This window comes from Dama dama, chromosome 1 (assembly GCF_033118175.1).
Source record: "Dama dama isolate Ldn47 chromosome 1, ASM3311817v1, whole genome shotgun sequence".
NCBI lineage: Eukaryota > Metazoa > Chordata > Mammalia > Artiodactyla > Cervidae > Dama > Dama dama.
Genome location: NC_083681.1, coordinates 24,921,926 through 24,940,008, shown reverse-complemented (window position 1 = coordinate 24,940,008; position 18,083 = coordinate 24,921,926). Strand labels below are relative to the sequence as shown.

The 18,083-nt window shown below is 52.1% G+C and overlaps 1 protein-coding gene across 3 annotated transcripts in view; it reads left to right on the top strand.

The window, feature by feature from the left end:
• The window catches only part of DRD2 (dopamine receptor D2), a 70,684-nt gene that overhangs the window by 43,266 nt on the left and 9,335 nt on the right, over window positions 1-18,083 (top strand). For all 3 annotated transcript variants that reach the window (XM_061127564.1, XM_061127421.1, XM_061127509.1), the window contains exon 2: window positions 15,385-15,700. In XM_061127564.1, coding sequence (XP_060983547.1) covers window positions 15,416-15,700 — 285 coding nt within the window. In that variant the 5' untranslated portion in view covers window positions 15,385-15,415. The remainder of the gene's footprint in view (window positions 1-15,384; window positions 15,701-18,083) is intronic.

Sequence of the window (18,083 nt, the reverse complement as noted above, 5' to 3'; positions counted from 1 at the left end):
CCAACTCCGTGAACTTGGGTGAGTTTTTACATTTCTCTGGGTCTTAGTTTTTTGATCTGTAAAATAAAGGGACTATATTAGATAAGATTTCTTTGACAAGCAAAATTCAATATTCTACAATTTTTTCCCCGTCAAGAGAATAGGAATAACTGAATGTCTCCTCTGGGCCAGAGACTGTGCTAAGGGCTTGATGTATCTCATTTAACCTTCAAAATAACCCCACAAAGAAGGTGGTCTCAGCATGTTTTAGAGCTGCACTATTGCTGTCAACACCCACCAGTACTACCGACACACATTAACTCTTAGCAAGCTGGTATCCTTCTCAATAGGGCCTTCCCAGGCGGTGCAGTGGTGCAGAATCTGCCTGCCAGTGCAGGAGACTCAGAAGACTTGGGTTCTATCCTTGGGACAGGAAGACCACTAGGAGAGGGAAATGGCAACCCACTCCTGTATTCTTGCCTGGGAAATCCTATCGACAAGAGGAGTCTGGAGGGCTACTGATGATGGAGTTGCCGAGAGTCAGATACGACCGAATGACTGAGCAGGCACCCGAGGAGATGCTAAGGATATAAATGGGTTTAAGACAACCTCTGCCCAGCAGGCTTCACAGACCCATGATCACAGAGGCAGGAAAGACACTGAAGCCAGGAAGTACCAAAGAATATGTACACACAGCCGGTGAATGGCACCAGCCACCAACCCTCTAGTGAGGATGTCTGTGGGATCAATTTACAGATGACAAAGGAAGGTCTAGGTTGAAGTGCTAATAGCACAGTAACATTTTATAGGACTTTAGACTTTGTAGTGGAGAAGGAAATGGCAACCCACTCCAGTATTCTTGCCTAGATGATCCCGTGAACCGGGGCACCTGGTGGGCTGCTCTACATGGGGTCACACAGAGTCGGACACAACTGAAGCAACTTAGCATGCATGCATGCATTGGAGAAGGAAATGGCAGCCCACTCCAGTGTTTTTGCCTGGAGAATCCTGGGGACAGAGGAGCCTGGTGGGCTGCCATCTATGGGGTTGCACAGAGTCGGACACGACTGAAGTGACTTAGCAGCAGCAGCAGCAGCAGACTTTGTAGGGCACTTTGAAATATATCAATTTACATGATTATTTCAGGTATGACTGCTCTCATTAAATTATTATCAATTATTAAGCTGAGAATTAGGGAAGTAGCTCATTTAAGGGAACTAGATTATTCTTCTGCCTATCAGACTCCAGCAGGTGGATGAAATAATCCACTGCTGATGGTGGACTCTCAGAGTCCCTAAGGTCTCACTGGATGCCTGGCCCACCTCTGCCTTAGAGAGTAGAGACATCCCATAGCTGTTTTAGCCATAGAATTTATCAGGAAGGTTCCTGGCTAACTAGAGTTTTTCCTTGAAGTCAAGGTGGCTGAACATCCACTTGAGACACTCTGAGAAGATCGTAACCAAGGTCACCTGCCAGGTGTCCCCAACATCTCTTGGCCTTTAGCTCAGGGCTGGTTGGTGGGAGCCAAATGTTGGCTGTGACTGGAGTTCCTCCAGAGTGTTCAGAGGATTGGGGGCCACGGAGAAGTAGGAGGTTTCTTTCTCTCAAGGGCACTCATCCCAGTGTGGGTCTTTTGATAGTGGTACTGGTGGGCACTTACAGCAACAGTGCTACTCTGCGTGGCTGTAAAACAGGGTGAGACCACCTTCCTCATGGATTATTTTGAAGCTTAAATAAGACACATCAAGTCTTTAACATAGTGTTTGGCCCAGAGGAGACCTTTTTTCTGGGACCTGGCAGAGTTCCACACCCCCTACCCCTGCCCCCAACAGTGAAACGAGTTTCTGATTATTGAGTCTCTTATTGACCCCTTCATTTTGCATTTTCCACATTAATTTCACAACCACTCCAATGAGGAGGGATTTATCATCCCCATTTTACAGATGAGAAAACCAAGGCCCAGCGCTATGACACTGTCAAGGCCACAGTGCATGCAGATATTGGAAATGAGACTGAAACCCAGGTCTATCTGTTTGATTAAAAACAACCAGGCCAACCTGGCTGCTCTCCTTCAATTCTCAGGACAGAAGGAAGCCCCTCCTCTTTCTTCTCTGGTCATCACTGCTTAAATAAACCTTAATGTTGAGGACGGGGATGAGGGAGGGTAACGCAGTGCCAGTGGGCGCATAGCTCACCATCAAGGCTCTGTGCCCATCACCAACACTGCCCTTCTGATCTACTTCTGTCCTGTGGGAGAGGAAGGTGAGGCTCTATTTGAGATCCCCAACCTTTCGCTGCAGCAGGGAAACTGCCCCCCACTGCCTTCTATGACTGTGTGGTGTGCCCCTCCCCTGAGTGAGGTGCCAGCAGTCCAGGACGGGGCTGGGGGAGCGGAAGGGGGCGCTGGATGCCTGGACCCGCAGCGCCCCCACCCCATGGAAGGAAAGGAAACACAGGAAGGACAGGAGGAAGGCGGGCTGAACTGGCCCAGAGGGATGAGCCTGGAGACAGTCTAGGCTCTTCCTTGCCATGCAGAATCCAGCGTGTCTGTCCTCCTCTGCCTCACTTGATCCAGGCAGCCTAATGCTCTGGAGACCTCTAGAGTGTCGTTTTCTGGAAAGCATCTGGTTGCCTAGGGGCAGTCAGGGCTCTGAGGAAACACGGGTGAGGCTGAGACTGCATCTTCCCTCTTTGTTAGGCTGAGAAGGGTCCGAGGCGCTCCTGTGGGCTTCAGTCTGAGCCCTAATAGCCTGGTGAAGTTATAGACCCAGATTCATCCCCTGGTATGAGGAGCGGAGACTGGGTCCTGTAGGCAGATACATAAGGCCCTGCACTTGGGTGAACTTGGGCGAATTACCCTCTCTGTGTCTGTTTCTTGGTCTGCAGCATGGAAATAATATCTAATTTCATAGGGCTGCTGTGCGGGGTAAATGAATGCATGTGGTTGGTACTTCTCACAGTGACTGGCATAGAATTAGGAGTTCAGTAGTGGCTATGTTTGTCATTAAAGTGGGCATCCACTCTTACCTCCTGTCCCTACCAGCAGAGCCATTGTCCTCTGTGAAAAGGAGGAGATAGCCCATTGGATCAAGGAAGGGTCCCAGGGCTCCAGCTGTCCTGGGCAGGGCACAGCAGTGATGCGGACAAGGAGATGGTCTATTGGGGGCCCCTCCGGCAAGAAAGGAAGTCAGCATTTATAATAAGGGAGCAGGATGGGAATGCTGGCTTGAAGCCTGGTTTATATCCATGTTGTTTTGGGGGGAGAGTAGGTGATGAGAGCTAAAGAGAAAGTTAGATTTTTGAAAAACAGTTATAGAATATTGTAAACATGCACACAATTAGAAAGAATAATATAATGAACCTCAATGTATCCATCACCCAGCTTTAACCACAATCAGCTTATAGCAGATTTTGTTTCATCTGTTCCATCTCATATTATTTTCAGATAAATCCCAGGCATCATATAATTTCAACGGTAAATATTTCAAGTATGTTTCTCTCAAAGATTAGGACTCTAAAACGATGAACCGGAATGCCATTGCCACACCTAAAACTTGTTATCAGTAACTCCTTAATATCATCCAAAATGTACTCTTTTAAACACTTAGTTGTCTCATGAATGTCACGAAAAGTTGGTTTCTTTTGAATCAAGATTCCAGTAAGGTCCACACGTTGCAACTGGCTGATAGGCATTTAAGTTTCTGTTATTATGAAGGCTCTCTCCCCACTCTCTCTTTTTCTATTGTGTCCTTGCAATTTATTTTTAGAAGAAACCATACCATTTGTTCTGGTTCATTTTCCACAATCTGGATTTTGCTGATTGCATTCCTGTGGCGAAGTTTTGTCTTTGAGATATGGACACCAAACCCTATTTGCGTGGGAGTCCTGAAGTTACAGCTTGCTTGCCACCACCCCCAACCTCCCACCCCCCTTCAGAAAGGGCTTTATCCTTCGTGGAAAAGAAATGTCCCCAGTGTCCCCTGAGCCAGCCTGCTGGGGTTGAAGGATGAGGGAGTCAGGAGAGGGGCTTCCCGGCGGTCCCCAGCATATGACGGATGTGGGCTTTCATTTGGACTGGCCGCTCTCTCTGTTTTTATGAACAGGGATGTCTTTTCATAAAGCAGAACAATTTTCTGCCAGATAGCGAGGATTGTTTTTTATCCTTCTAGAGCAATAAGGTTCAGGATTTGTCTCCCTCTTGACTTTCAAGAGCGTGTTTTCTCAATTCTTTCCTGAAATTAAAGTAAAGGTCAAGGAGGCTGGTCCGAGGCCTGGTCCTCCTTCCTCTCCAGCTCCTGCTGGTGAGTTCGGCAGCTAAGTGGGGTCCTGCCCCCTGGACTCGGGCGACCCGGCCCGGCCCCTGGGGCAAACCCAGCTCCACTTCCCAATTCTTTCCTTCCTGGGGGAAGCTTGAGGAGGAAGAGGAAAGAAAACAGAAAACAAGCCTGTGGACTGCCTTCTGACTTTAGATCCTGAGCAGCTTCTGGAGGCTTCGTCCCCACAGGGTCCCGTTCCTCGGGGAAGGGACCCCAGAGCCCCAGCCCTCCGCCCTGCTTCCCGCCTGCCCTTCTGCACGTGAGCTCCCCCAGGGATCCGCACTCTGCTGAGCGCTGAGGAGTTTTTTCTTCAAAAGGCAGAGCAGGCAGAGAACCGTGCCGCCGCCCCCCACTCCCCACCCCCTCCCCACACTGAGTCACTCTAGCTAACACTTAATTAATTTGTGACACTTTGACAGTTTGTGAGGAGACTTTTTTTTTTTTTCCCAATACGGAGCCATCAAAATCCACAAGGACGGGGCTGTCAGGCAGAGGCCCGTTCCCGCGGGCACCCGTCCCTCTTCTGTTAGACTAGGGACCCTGGCCCAGCCCCCGGGAGACCTGGGGCGAGGCCACGAGGCCCTGACGCCAGACCCAGGGACGCTGGCCGCCTTGGGGAGAAGCGGAACCTCAGAGGGGGCGTCCGGGACGAAGCCTCAGAGCGGAGGAGGCTGGTTGCGCTGTCCTCTGGTCTCCTGCTTTCACTCAGAAGCCCCCTTTCCCCAGCTGGCCTGCGAGCTGTGGCTGCCTCTCCCTGGGACCCCCCACCCACCGCAGTTCCTCGGTTGGGCTGGCTCTCAGCCGCGCCCAGCGTGCCCCGGGAAGGCTTAGAGCTCAGTGAGGAGCTGACTCCTGGCCGCCGCCTTGGCCGGCTGAGACTTCACACCCACAGGGGGCGCTAGTCTGGATGCTGCCGCTGGGTCCCCAGACCTTCCGGTAGACCAGAAGCCCTCCCCTCCAGCCTCTGTACTCCCCTTTCTACAGAATTCGAGTTATCTCCCCACCCACCTCCCAACATACCTACACTCACCTTCATGGAGCATTCTCTTTTTTCTTTCAATGCTTCTTAACCCTGTGTGCCCAGACATGGCCTACATGGATGATTCCCCAACCATCTGGACATCTGACCCCAGCTACCTCGTGACTGGGACCCAGGGGGCCAGGGAGAGATCCCAAAGGAGGCTCCTGGGTACCCCTTGAGGAGGATCCAGGGGAGAAACAGCAACCAGGGCAGAGACAGACCAAGGGGCTGGCTCCTTCACACCGGAGCGAAGCACTACCTCCCGTGGACACCTCTCAGACATTTAAGGCGCGCCTGCCATAGCCAGGAGCCATGCTGGGAGGTGAGAAAGCCACGCTGAGTCAAGACAGGTGTGAGTTGTACACGGGTGAAGCCCACGGTTTGGCAAAAACAGACACTAAATAAATAATTAGACCAGTAACAGCTTAATTTTACCTGTGATAATGCCACCAAGGAGCATGTGCGCCAGGAGAGCTTGAAGTAACAGGTCGGCTCTGTGCTGTAACACAGAGCCTGTAACAGGGAGCCTTGCCGGGGAGGGGCTGTCCTGAAGGATGAGAAGGAGGAGGACCTGAGCCAGGAGCGGGTCCTGAGCCTGGGTGGGGGGGATGGGCTGGGAAGGGCGGCAGACACTGCAAGTTGTCTGAGGCTCTGGTGAACTGATGTTGAGTGAACGAGCGTCCCAGGGTTAGCTTCTGTTGGCTCTGAGGTGGGAGACGATGCCTGACCACGTGTAACTCCAGGGCAGAGTGGGGCCAGCTCACCAACTTTAGAGGCTGGGTAACTGAAGGCCCTCAAAGGCCCACCCTCCTGGCTCCAGCTGGGTGGGACCAGACACAGCGGGACAGCAGGAATGGGAGGGCTTCCCCCATGTTGTTGCACACACTGTAAGGAGCCCTGGGCAGTTCTCCCCATAGATAAACGGTCTGAGTTCTGCTGCCGAGCTGCCCTGTGGAACTCTGGGTTGGGCCAGGGAAGCTTGAAGGCCTGGAGGAGCACTAGGGGGTGGTGTCAGTGTGACCTCTGCTCCCCCCAGGCCACTGCAGATAGGTTTACCCACTAAACCTTTTCCCAAACAAGCTTCCTCGTTTTATTCAGTTGCTCAGTCACATCTAACTCTTTGCAACTGCATGGACTGCAGCACACCAAGCTTCCCTGTCCTTCACTATCTCCTGGAGTCTGCTCAAACTCATGTCCATTGAGTCGATGATGCCAACCAACCACCTCATCCTCTGTTGCCCCCTTCTCCTCCTGCCCTCAGTCTTTCCCAGCATCAGGGTTTTTTTTTCCAATGAGTCAGTTCTTCACATCAGGTGGCCAAAGTATTCAGTTTCAGCGTCAGTCCTTCCAATGAATATTCAAGATTGATTTCCTTTGGGATTGACTGGTTTGATCTCCTTGCAGTCCAAGGGACTCTCAAGAGTCTTCTCCAGCACCACCATTCAAAAGCATTGATTCTTTGGTGCTCAGCCTTCTTTATGGCTCCTTTCAGCAGTCCTGATCTGTCCCCCCACAGGCAGCATTGAGGTTCTGGGTGGAGGGAGGCAGCCACATGGGCAGCCATGGGAAGAACCTCGGAATTTCTGGGAACTGTACCTTTGTCTGAGCCCTGGAGGGTCCCTCTCCAACAACTGCAGAAAATCAACTGGGATTCTTCCTTCCAGCTGCTGCTGCTTGACAGACTCAGCCTCACCACCCAGCTCCCCTGTGCATGTGGGTCTGGGCCACTGGGAAAGATGCTCAAGGCCAGGAGAGGCTGAGCACTGAGGCAGCATTAACACTCCCGTTGCACCAGCCCCACAACTCAGTCTCCCTTATTCTCCTCAATATGCCTCTGTCTCCACTCCTCCTGCTCCCCCCATTCCAAAGACCCTTCCCCACCATCCCACCCACTCCCCCAGCTCAGCAGCCTTTCTGCTCCTTAGCCTTTCCAGGTAAGACGGGACTGCACCCGTCAATGGCCCACGCCAGCCTTCCCAAAATCTGGATGCGGAAGGCTCTTGAGGCTGCATGGCCTTGGGCCCTGGGCACCCCTGCCCTGATGAGGCCACCCTCCAGGGTCAATAAGTGAGGCCTTGTTCACAGACTCTTCTCCTTTTTCCTTTGGAGAAGGAAAGAATGGAGTTGGGGTGGGGGCTTCTTCCCCCTTCCCCTCCCACCCATCTTTCCCAGAGCTGCCTGAGGAGCTGGAGGAGTGCCCACCCCAAGTCACAGCCTGGACCTTGGTCTGGAGGCGCAGAGGGTGACCTGAGTCACTGGGGTTGTGGGGAGGAGCCCCCTTACCACTCACTCCCAATTCCCACCCAGCGCCAGCAGCTGCTTTTGAAATGCAAATGCGAAGCACCTCCCGCCCCCCTTTTTCATTGAAATGCTTCAAGTCTCAGAAATGAGGGAAAAATGATGTGTTTAAGACAGCAGTGTCTCACCCGCCATCGAGCCCAATAAGGGATTGTTAAATTTTAATTAGACAATTTGACTCCTTCAAATGCCAACCTCCCAGGGGAGGCAGCAGCAGGGAAACAGGTTGCTGAAGTTTCTTCTGTGCCAAGCGTTCCTCACCCCTTCCTCCTAGCCCGCGCCCTGGCGTTTCCCTGGTGGAGGGAATCCAAACCAGGGAACAGGATCCTCGCACATCTCCTCCCCTACCCCTCCAGCTCTCCTCCAGGGTCCCAGGCACCCTAGCAGATTGACGCTTTTGCCTTCACCCTGCCGGGCTAGGGACCAGGGTGACCACAGCCTCTCTGTCCTTCCTGAGAGGAAAATATCAGGCTGAGGTGTCAGCCTCGGACTGTGGAGCTTCAGAGGGGTTTTTCCTCTTCCAGCAGACCTGTTGGAAGCTGTTTCTGTTTACAGGCTGGAAAGTGACCTTAGCTCAGCCCCGCTCCCGGCTGCCCTGTCTGCCCATCCCCTGCCACTGGGCAGGGCGGGTGTGAGCCCAGTGGGCCGCTGGCCTGGGCCCTCTCGATGGACCAGTTCAGCCCCAGGTGGCCGTCTGGGCTCACGGAGCACTTCTCCGCTTGAGAGCTAGCATATTTTCAAATTAGAGCACACACACAAAATGCTAACAGTCAGAAAGCACAGTGTAATGGCAGAGGCCCTGGGGTCTGGACACGCCCAGGTCCACGGTCCACTTGCCCTGATCACCCCACGCAGCCCCATCCTCCTAGACATCTCCTGAGGAAGCTCTGCCGTGGAGACTCTGAAGACAGCAGGTTTCACAACGGGCTGGAGATGGACTGGCCATTAGGGAGAACTTGATAGAGGGGTCCTGCCTGCCAATGCAGGAGACATAGGAGATGTGGGTTTGATCCCTGAGTTGGGAAGATCCCCTGGAGTAGGAAACGGCCACCCACTCCAGTATTCTTGCCCGGAGAATCCCATGGACAGAGGAGGCTGGTGGGCCTCCTGCATAAAAGCTCCAAGTCGCAGTCCCCAGTCCATGGGGTCGCAAAGAGTCAGACACGACTGAAGCGACATAGCACGCACGCATGATGGCCGTGTACTGACCACCAGCGTGGATGATTCTAAAAGTTCTTTTGTAGGTCTTTGGCCTTCTGCGAGGGGTGAGGCAGTGAGTCCTGAAGATACACGAGGCCCAGGTGAGCTCTGGCACTCTGATGGCCAGAGGCTTGCAGGCTCCCACACAGATGGGGTCTCCCCTTGCTCCTGGCTCCTTCCACTTTCCCCCACACTCAGGCAGTTAAGGAAGAAGAGTGCAGGTGGTGTCAGAGCACACCCGGAAGCCTCTGCTGATGAGGCTGGGAGTCAGGGCATGGTTGCCCCACCCTGCAGTTGCCCCTCTGCTGATGAGGCCGGGGGTCAGGGCATGGTTGCCCCACCCTGCAGCTGGCCCCTCTGCTGATGAGGCTGGGGGTCAGGGCATGGTTGCCCCAACCTGCAGCTGGCCCTCTGCTGATGAGTCTGGGGGTCAGGGCATGGTTGCCCCACCCCGCAGTTGCCCCTCTGCTGATGAGTCTGGGGGTCAGGGCATGGTTGCCCCACCCCGCAGTTGCCCCTCTGCTGATGAGTCTGGGGGTCAGGGCATGGTTGCCCCACCCCGCAGTTGCCCCTCTGCTGATGAGTCTGGGGGTCAGGGCATGGTTGCCCCACCCCGCAGTTGCCCCGCTGATGATGAGGCTGGGGTTGGAAGCAGTGGTTGCCCCACTTTGCTGCCCAGGTGAGGATGGTACTTAGGGGAAGAGGCTGTGAGCAAGGCCTGGCATCTGCACATGTCTTTGTCAGCTTGCTTGGGCTGCCTTCATAAAACACCTAGACTGGGGGGCTCAGTGAGAGAAATTACTTCCTCATAGTTCTGGAGGCGGGGAGTCAGGGACCAGGGGGCTAGGGTGGTCAGGCTGTGCTGAGAGCTCTTTGCCTGGCTGGTAGATGGCTGCTCCTCACTGTGTGCTCACATGGCAGGGAGAAAGAGAGGTCGAGCTCTCTGGTGTCTTTCCTTAGAAGGGCAGCCACCCTACCCTCACGCTTCCTTGTTGGCTCAGAGCCTGAGAAAGAACCTTGGCAAAGAATCTGCCTGCAATGCAGGAGACCTGGGTTCGATCCCTGGATCGGGAAGAGCCCTAGAGGAGGGCTTAGCAACCCACTCCAGGATTTTTGCTGGGAAATCCCATGGACAGTGGAACCTGGCAGGCTATAGTCCATGGGATTGCAGAGACTCAGACACGACTAAGCGACTAACACATACATCCCTACCCTTATGAGGACCCTGACCCCGTGACCTTCTCCTGACCAAAGGCCCCATCTCCAAATAGGATCACACTGAGGGTTAGGACTTCATATGAATTTTGTATGAACACAGCTCAGTCCATTGCAGCAGGCTCAGATCATCCATCCTGCTCCCAGGAGACAGAACGAGGCAGTTAACCCCCCCAAGAGCTTAGAAGCGGCCACAAGCATGCATGTGTTTGGAGCACATCGAGTGATATTGACTGGGGACTGCGACTTGGAGCTTTTATGCATGTGGCAGGAGCCCCCTGAGAGGAAGGACGGAGGTGGCATGTGGAGGCTGGTGAGCAAGTTGGTCATGTTCTCATAATCCCAAATCAAAATGCTTGTTCTAATAAAAAAAAAAAATTTTTTTAATAATATGCAATATTATTTATCTGAGGTCTTTTAACTGTAGGAATAATTCTCCTTGGGTTATACCATAAAGCCTAACTCCTTTTTTCAAAAGAGCAAGAAATGTGGACCATCCTGGCACATCCAGGGAGACAGCTTTGTGTGGTATTTCCATCTTATAGGAGCCCCTAATCTCACCTGGCTGGTCTCACCCGGCTTCTCCAGACCCAGGGCCAGACCAGACTTACCTAGAGCTCTCCCCCGACAGGTGCAGGCTCTGACACAGATGAAGTTTGAGGGGCAGGGAAGGGGCAGGAATTGGAGGGGCGCCTCTGGAGTAAGAAAGACCACAGCCTGGCTTCTCCTTTGTTCTATCTTCTGACAGATGCCCCTGGGAGCCCTGGGCAGAAGGAAAAGAGGAAGGGCTGGGGCTGGGGCTGGAGCAGGGGCAGCCTGGGGACCAGCAGGCTTTCTTAGAAAATTCCTCCTGAGAAAATGCCAGCAGAGAAATGCCTGCAGATCACTCTATTTTATGCATGCTAAGATGCAGAGCCTCTCCGACATTTTAAAGTCTCAGAAGTCATAATGCCTTTTGCAGTCAGTGCCATCTAAGAACTGTATTGGAGTTTGATGGCATTTCTTCTTTCCAAGTGGTACATAAGACAACTTACTTTTAATTCTGTCTTAAAACCTAGGAAATACGACAGTCTCCAGTAAGGAGCAAGTGGGCTGGGAGAGCTGGTCCTTCCAGGCCAGCTGCTACCCCATCCCGAGGGTCTTTCAGATTCATCCAGCAACCACAGTCCAGGAATACACTTTACCTTTTCTTTCCTTCACTCCTTCCCAAGGACTCAACTGCTGCATCTCAGAATTTTCTCCTCGTCTAGCACCCACTCTCCAAGCATGAGCGGCCAGGTTTCACAGGAGGAGCCCAGCAGGTCCTCTAACCTTAATGGGCTGCATTTGGACAGCGCCTGTCACTTCATCTCTTGGGGGGTCTTAGGTTTGTTGTCTGATTGCTTGTTTCTTTGGATTATTTTGCTTGGTTTGTTTTCTCAAAGGTTTGATTTTTCCATAAAGGTTTACCCGTGCCGGCCACATATGCATCACCTTACTCAATCCTCACAATAGAAACTGCTGTCCCTATTTTGCAGATGGGAAAACCGAGGCTTAGGAAAGCCAAAAAATCTGGCCAAGACCCCCGAGTTAGGAGAGCTACAGTTGGTATTTAACCCACGTGTTCTGGTCTCCAGCCCCTATGTTATAGCAGTGTCTCTCATGCCAATAAACCCCATCTGTGGGGGTGGATGTCCAGATTTGCTGATGTCCAGATCCCAGATCAGTCTGAGAGCCAGCCGGGCAGCCCCTGTGGTTAAGAGATGTCAGCCCCGATTAGGAAGGTTGCTGAGGACACAGGAGAATCTGGAGCTCACTCAGCACTGGTTAATAGGGTCTGCAGGTAATTAGGCATGTTCCATACTTTCCCAGTTTTTTTCTACAATGTGATTATGTTACATTTGTATCAGCAAAAAGCTGTAAGAACAATTAAGAATAAATGTTCAATTTGAAAGTTAAATGCATGAGGCCTTTCCAGCCTTTGGCAAGACTTACTCTGTGGAGTAACCAGCACCAAAGGGGAGTAAGTGTTACCCCTAGCCACCACCCCCGCCCCCCGTCTCGCCCATCAGTACTCGCATTTGCCATCAAAATTGCACCCATAATGTAAGTCTCAGTTGAAGTTCTTCCCTCTCCAGGAAGCCTTCCATGAACACCCCGGCTGTGCCCACACACACATGCTCCCTGGGGCCTGAGCATCACTGTATCCCCAGTAGATCTGCATGTTGCCTCCTCCTCTGTCTGCTTCCTGGGGACCAACGTGTAACACCCATGATACTCTTGGGTTGCATCTCCCCTTTGTCACTTGTTGATCTGATGGGTTACGCTAGCAGTTACATTTCAAGTGTGGAGGGGTTTTCTTCCCAGTTGGACTCACCCTTTGATTCAGTTCTGCAAACATCTGTTAAACACTTACTGCCTGCCAATCATAGCATTAAGAGTGAAAAGGGAAAAACAAGATAGTATGCTTTTTTGTTTATCCCACGAGTAAGATGAGGCATGAGCAAGACATGGTGTAACCCTGGAGATGCTTACACACACACACACACACACACACACACACACAAATGAACCGAACAGACACACACACGAATGGAGAATGTTCCAAAACAGAACCATGAAGCAATGCCTTGGGAGCCCCCAGGAAGGAGGGAGATGGTCCAGCCAGGAGAACTTGGGACAGATTCCAGGACAGGAGGATTCTGGGAGGGGCTTGCTTTGAAAGACATGTAGGACTGGCCAGTAGGCGCAAGGGAAAAGAAGTTTTCCAGGTACTTTTCTGATTTGTGGAGTGAGGATGAGAACTACAAGCCTTAGAGGTTATTTTGAGGGTAAATGAGATAGCATATCTAAAAAAGAAAAAAAACTTGGCAAATGATCACATCCTTTGCAGGCAGATGAAGCTGTCATCGTATGTAGGTTCAGAATTGTGCTGCAGAAATGAAAGTCTGGTTGGGCATGGAGAATGGGTGGGATGGGAGGGACAGGGGGCTGAAAATCCCCAGCAGATGCCGCCGGCTCTACAGAGAGAGGAACCAGAGGTGGGAGCAGGGCAGAGAGGCGCAGACAGTATCGTGGGGGAAGGGAGTGTGTCTCTGACTTCTCAGGCCCCTGACAGTGCTGGGCACAGTGCTTTCTGCCCGGCAAGCTTGATAGATGCTGATGGAGTAAATGAATGGCGGGAGCAGCCCCTGCTGCCTGATCGATATAGACATGCAGGTCTCCTGCTGTGTGCTCCAAATGGGAAGAGGAGCCAGTGGGCTTTGCATAGGGCAGCCTCCACGTGGCCCAGTGCTTCGCTCCCTTGGAACAGGAAGACTTGTTGCAAGGATGGCATTCCATGTCACTCCACATGGAATTAGGCATTTTGCTTTCCCTTAAGAGGCTCCGGAGTGGTGGTGCTGGGTTGGACATCATCTATCCTCCTCTGCTGAGAGCTGGCAGAGCAGATGTGTTAGCGAGGCGAAGCTGGGCAGACCCTTCTCCAGGGCTCCCCTCTGACCCGTCGAGGCTGGTGTGCCCTCCTCCCTGATTTGGATATGGTACCATGTTCAGATCGATTGGAATAAACTGCTGGATTTCAAATCCATTCGGGTAGCAAAACACCTGGAAGTTGTGGAGTTCTGTATGGAATGCCTTGAAGTACTGTTCATTTAGTTCCATTGTGTGAAATAGGAACACTTTTGTTAGCAGGAGAGCCAACTGTATTATGTGTGCATTATGTTTCAATCACAACCAAAACACAGGCTGTCAAGCTCATCCATGCCTGCTGCCTCTGAGCCCCTCCGCTTTCTTTTTTCAGTAAGAAGCATCTCCAAGCCTCTCAGAGCCCAGTGCAGAAATCTGGAGTTATCCTCGTCTCCTCCTCTCCCGGCTTGCCTACCCCCACTCCCACCCCACATCTATTCAGTGACCAAATTCCATGAAATCAACAGGTTAGCTACTGACTCTGAACATGTCTCTCCATGTTTATTTCCATGCCATCATTCAGAGGACCACCACCTCTTACCTGAATTACAGTCACAACCTCACTTCCTGCTAACATCCCAGCTGACTGCACAGTCAGCAACCTTTCCTAAATACTAATCCAATGGAGTCATTCCTTTGTACCTGAACTTTCAGGGACTCCAAGCTTATAAGACCCATTCTGCCCCATGAAGAGCCCTCTGGCTTAATTTCCCCCAGCTTCTCCATTATGCTCTACAGTTTTTTAGCCAAATAGAATTAATTTCTATCTGGGACCGTGTCAAGTTCCCTTTGGCTGGGGCGTATCCCCTGGACTCAGTTGCCCGGCTCACTCCTCTGTCTACTTCATCTCCGATGACGCCTCCCTCAGGAAGTCTTTTCCCTCTGAGATGAGATGCCCATTTCTCAGGGCTCTCAGTGCACAAAGGCAGAACCTCACCAGCTCTTTCTGGGGTCCCTGCAGCCTCCCAGTTGGTGACCTGCCTCTCCACTTAGCAGCACCCTTCTATTTTCTGCATGGCAGTCAGACTCTTCTCTCTGAAAGGCAGATCTCATCATGTGGCTCCTGCTGCCCTTGAGGTCAAGTCTGAACTCCTAGAGTGATTTATAAAACCTTCCAGGATCAAGCCCATTGCAGCCTCCAGTTCAGCTCATTCCAAGCTCTCTGCGCTCCAGCTGCCCCAGATCCCCCACTATCCCTCTCACATGGCACCCACTCTCCAGCTTCATCATTTGCTTACCTGCTTCCTATGCCTGGACCCTTCCCCTGGCTCCCAACTGTTTACCTGACAACATTCTGCAGGTGTCTGTTGAACATCACTTCCTCAGGAAAGCCTTCTTTGAAACCCTAATCTAGGTTGTGTCTCTCTCCTCATTCCATTTTCTAATGCCTACCACTCAGACATTTAATTGCTTGGTTAATTGGCTATTGTTTCTTTTAGAATGTGAGCTGGAGAACTATGTATATTTTGTTCCTGCCTGTTTCTGGCATTATATAGAACAATGTTCAATAAGCAATTACAGAATCAAGATGGAATGAATTCATATTCTGTTCTTACCACTGGAATCTAGAACTCCTCGCGAATTTGTGTGGGGCATGGGATGTGCTTAATTGTTTGTTGAATAAGTGGGTGAATAAATGATCAGCTCTTTTCAAGCTCATTGGTTTTATTATACTTTAAAAAATGGTACTTTCTCATTTGTCTTACCATCAGCAAGAACCTGCTAGCAGAAGAGTGGCAGCAGGCTGCAATGTTTCAAGAAAATCTGGGGATGCAATCTTAAAATCCTGAGGCTGGAGAATTCTCTTTTAACCTCCTGTGGTGGGTGTTAGCCCCGAGCCTCCAATGGGTAACTGCATGCTTTGGGAGGTCCTCCTGCTCACTCCCTGTGTCTGTTTCTCCTGGCCAGAGCCTGGCCACCCAGTGGCCCCGCCGCCCCCATGGATCCGCTGAACTTGTCCTGGTATGATGATGATCCAGAGAGCCGGAACTGGAGCCGACCCTTCAACGGGTCCGAAGGGAAGGCTGACAGGCCCCACTACAACTACTATGCCATGCTGCTCACCCTGCTCATCTTCATCATCGTCTTTGGCAACGTGCTGGTGTGCATGGCTGTGTCCCGTGAGAAGGCGCTGCAGACCACCACCAACTACCTGATCGTCAGCCTCGCTGTGGCCGACCTCCTGGTGGCCACGCTGGTCATGCCCTGGGTGGTCTACCTGGAGGTAGGTCTGGGCCCCTGCAGAGCTCTGGCACCTCCCCTGGAGATGCTCCTCACTGGTTCCCATCCAAGGAGGAGTCCAGCCTCCTCACTGGTTCCCATCAAGAGAGTGCCTTCTCAGGTAGGCCCTCTCTCCACTCTGGGCTCAGTCTCACAAAAATGAGTGGATCGTCTCCTTAACAGTCCTGGATACAGGTTATAAGGTGCTTACTAAGTAAATGCCAGGGGCTTCCCAGGTGGTGCTAGTGGTAAAGAAACTGCCTGCCAGTGCAGAAGATGTAAGCGATGCGGGTTTGATCCCTGGGTCTGGAAGATCCCCTGGAGGAGGAAATGGCACCCTACACCAGTATTCTTGCCTGGAGAATCCCATGCACAGAGGAGCCTGGTGGGCTGCAGTCCATAGGGTTGCACAGAATCGGACATAACCGAATCAATTGAGCACATGTGCACGCAATAACTGTCAGGCCTCACGTTAGTCCTTCAAAGACAGCATCTCCCCACTGAGTCTTGACAGCATCTTCTAGATGGTGAGCTGGATGGTCGGATATCTTAGGTGACTTCTCCAGCCTCACACGGAGACTGGAGCCAGGGCCCCAGAGTCGGTTCATTTGGTCACGTGGAGAATGGGAGTCATTGACGAGGATCCCCGAGGACAGCAGAGGCTTGTGCTCCCAGGCCTGATGTCTTCATCCCTCTCCCCCCTGACTTCAGAATGGGGGTGGCGGCTCCACACTCTCCTCTCTGCCTCCCCACCCCACCGTGTGTCCGGGATCTCAAGGTTGAGGTGGCTGTGAACTGTGCTCCAGCTCCTTTCTTTAGGAAGGGCCACACAGTGACCCACTGCTCGGCTGGGGACAGAGCCCACCCAGCCCGAAGCCCCCACTGGGGGCCAGGAGCTACCGGGCTCTTTATAGACCCACTCTCAGCAAATACTCCTGCTGCTCCTGAGTTGATACCATTCTTCGCACTTTAAGGAAGGGGAAACAGAAGCTGTGAGAAGTTGCCTGTCTGTATCCAGATCACATAGCAAAGGGAGAAACCTCTGGGATTCCCAAAGTGGGGCCCTGCCTCCAGGCGGACACTGTCTAGAGCTGACAGGTAGATGTGGGAGGGACTAGGGGACTGGGGTGGGCACAGGCTGGGTGCCCTTTTCTCTTCCCAGGACTCTGGGGTTGTGTCTGGCTGCATGGGAAGCTGGGCAGGTATTCAGATGCCAAGGTCACTAAGATCTCTGTGTCATGCCCTTCTTGCCCTGGATGCGAGGGGAAATTACCTGTGCTGTAGAGGCAAGGCCCTGCCTGGGAGGGAAAGGCTTGCACCTCTCAAAGAAAACAAGAAACGGTTGTGGGTTGAGCAGAGGAGACACCCAGGAGAAGAAGCAGAGGTGGGGAGGGGAGGTTGGTCCCTCTGTCTCCATGTCCCCAGGGCCTCCTGTTGTCACGACCACAGGGAGCTCTGGGCCATCACTCCCCTGGTTTCCTCTGGCATAACCCAGACAGGTTGTAACCTTCAAAGTGACCTGAATGTTAAGAGAGAACCAGCAAGAAACAAACAGTAGAAACAACACAACCTAAAAACGCACAGGGACCACGGACCCGGCATCCGGTTCCTCCATGATGGCACGTTTACGGGGACCCCAAGCCTCGGTCTATCCCACATCCTGTCTGAGGGCCTTGCCCTCTGGAACACTTTTCTGATTCTTAGGGCTATTCCCCTCCTGCTCCCTTGTAAAATGGGTTCCCAGGTCACATACCAGTAGGAAGAAAATGATGGGTAGCTGGCCAAGCAAGCAACTTCTCTGTGCCTGGTCTTCTCATGTACAGAATGGAGATAATCACAGTACTTACGTCATAAGCATTGTTTGAGACTCACGTGGATTAATATACGAAGAGTACTTAGAATGGCAGCAGGCACATAGTAAGCAGGGCGTGAAAGTAGCCATGATGACGGTGATGAAGATGAAGGTGACGATAAATTGTCACACCCCCTCCAAACTGAAGGACCCTCCCTGTGGCCAGGCAAAGAGATGCCCTCTTCCAGAGGAAGGCATGCTCTACCCAGGGCTCTGGGGCTTTCAGACCCACCATCCCTACCCAGACCCTCTAAGGCAGGACCCAATGTGTGCATTAGGGCACCTAGGAGTCTTTAAGTCCTTCACACAGATATTTTAAACATTATCTGTTCACATTATTTTAAAGGTGAAGCTCAGAGTTTCAGGGGAGAGAGGAGAGTGGTGGTTCAGACAGCAGTGCTCAAACTCTTCCATCAAAACAAGAACTGGACAGTGGGCCTTGCTTACATGACATCATCTCAGCTACTTATTGTCCCTAGAGAGTGTCCCAAGTGGAGTCTCACCCCATCCCAACATCCTGTTAAAGCATTCTCTC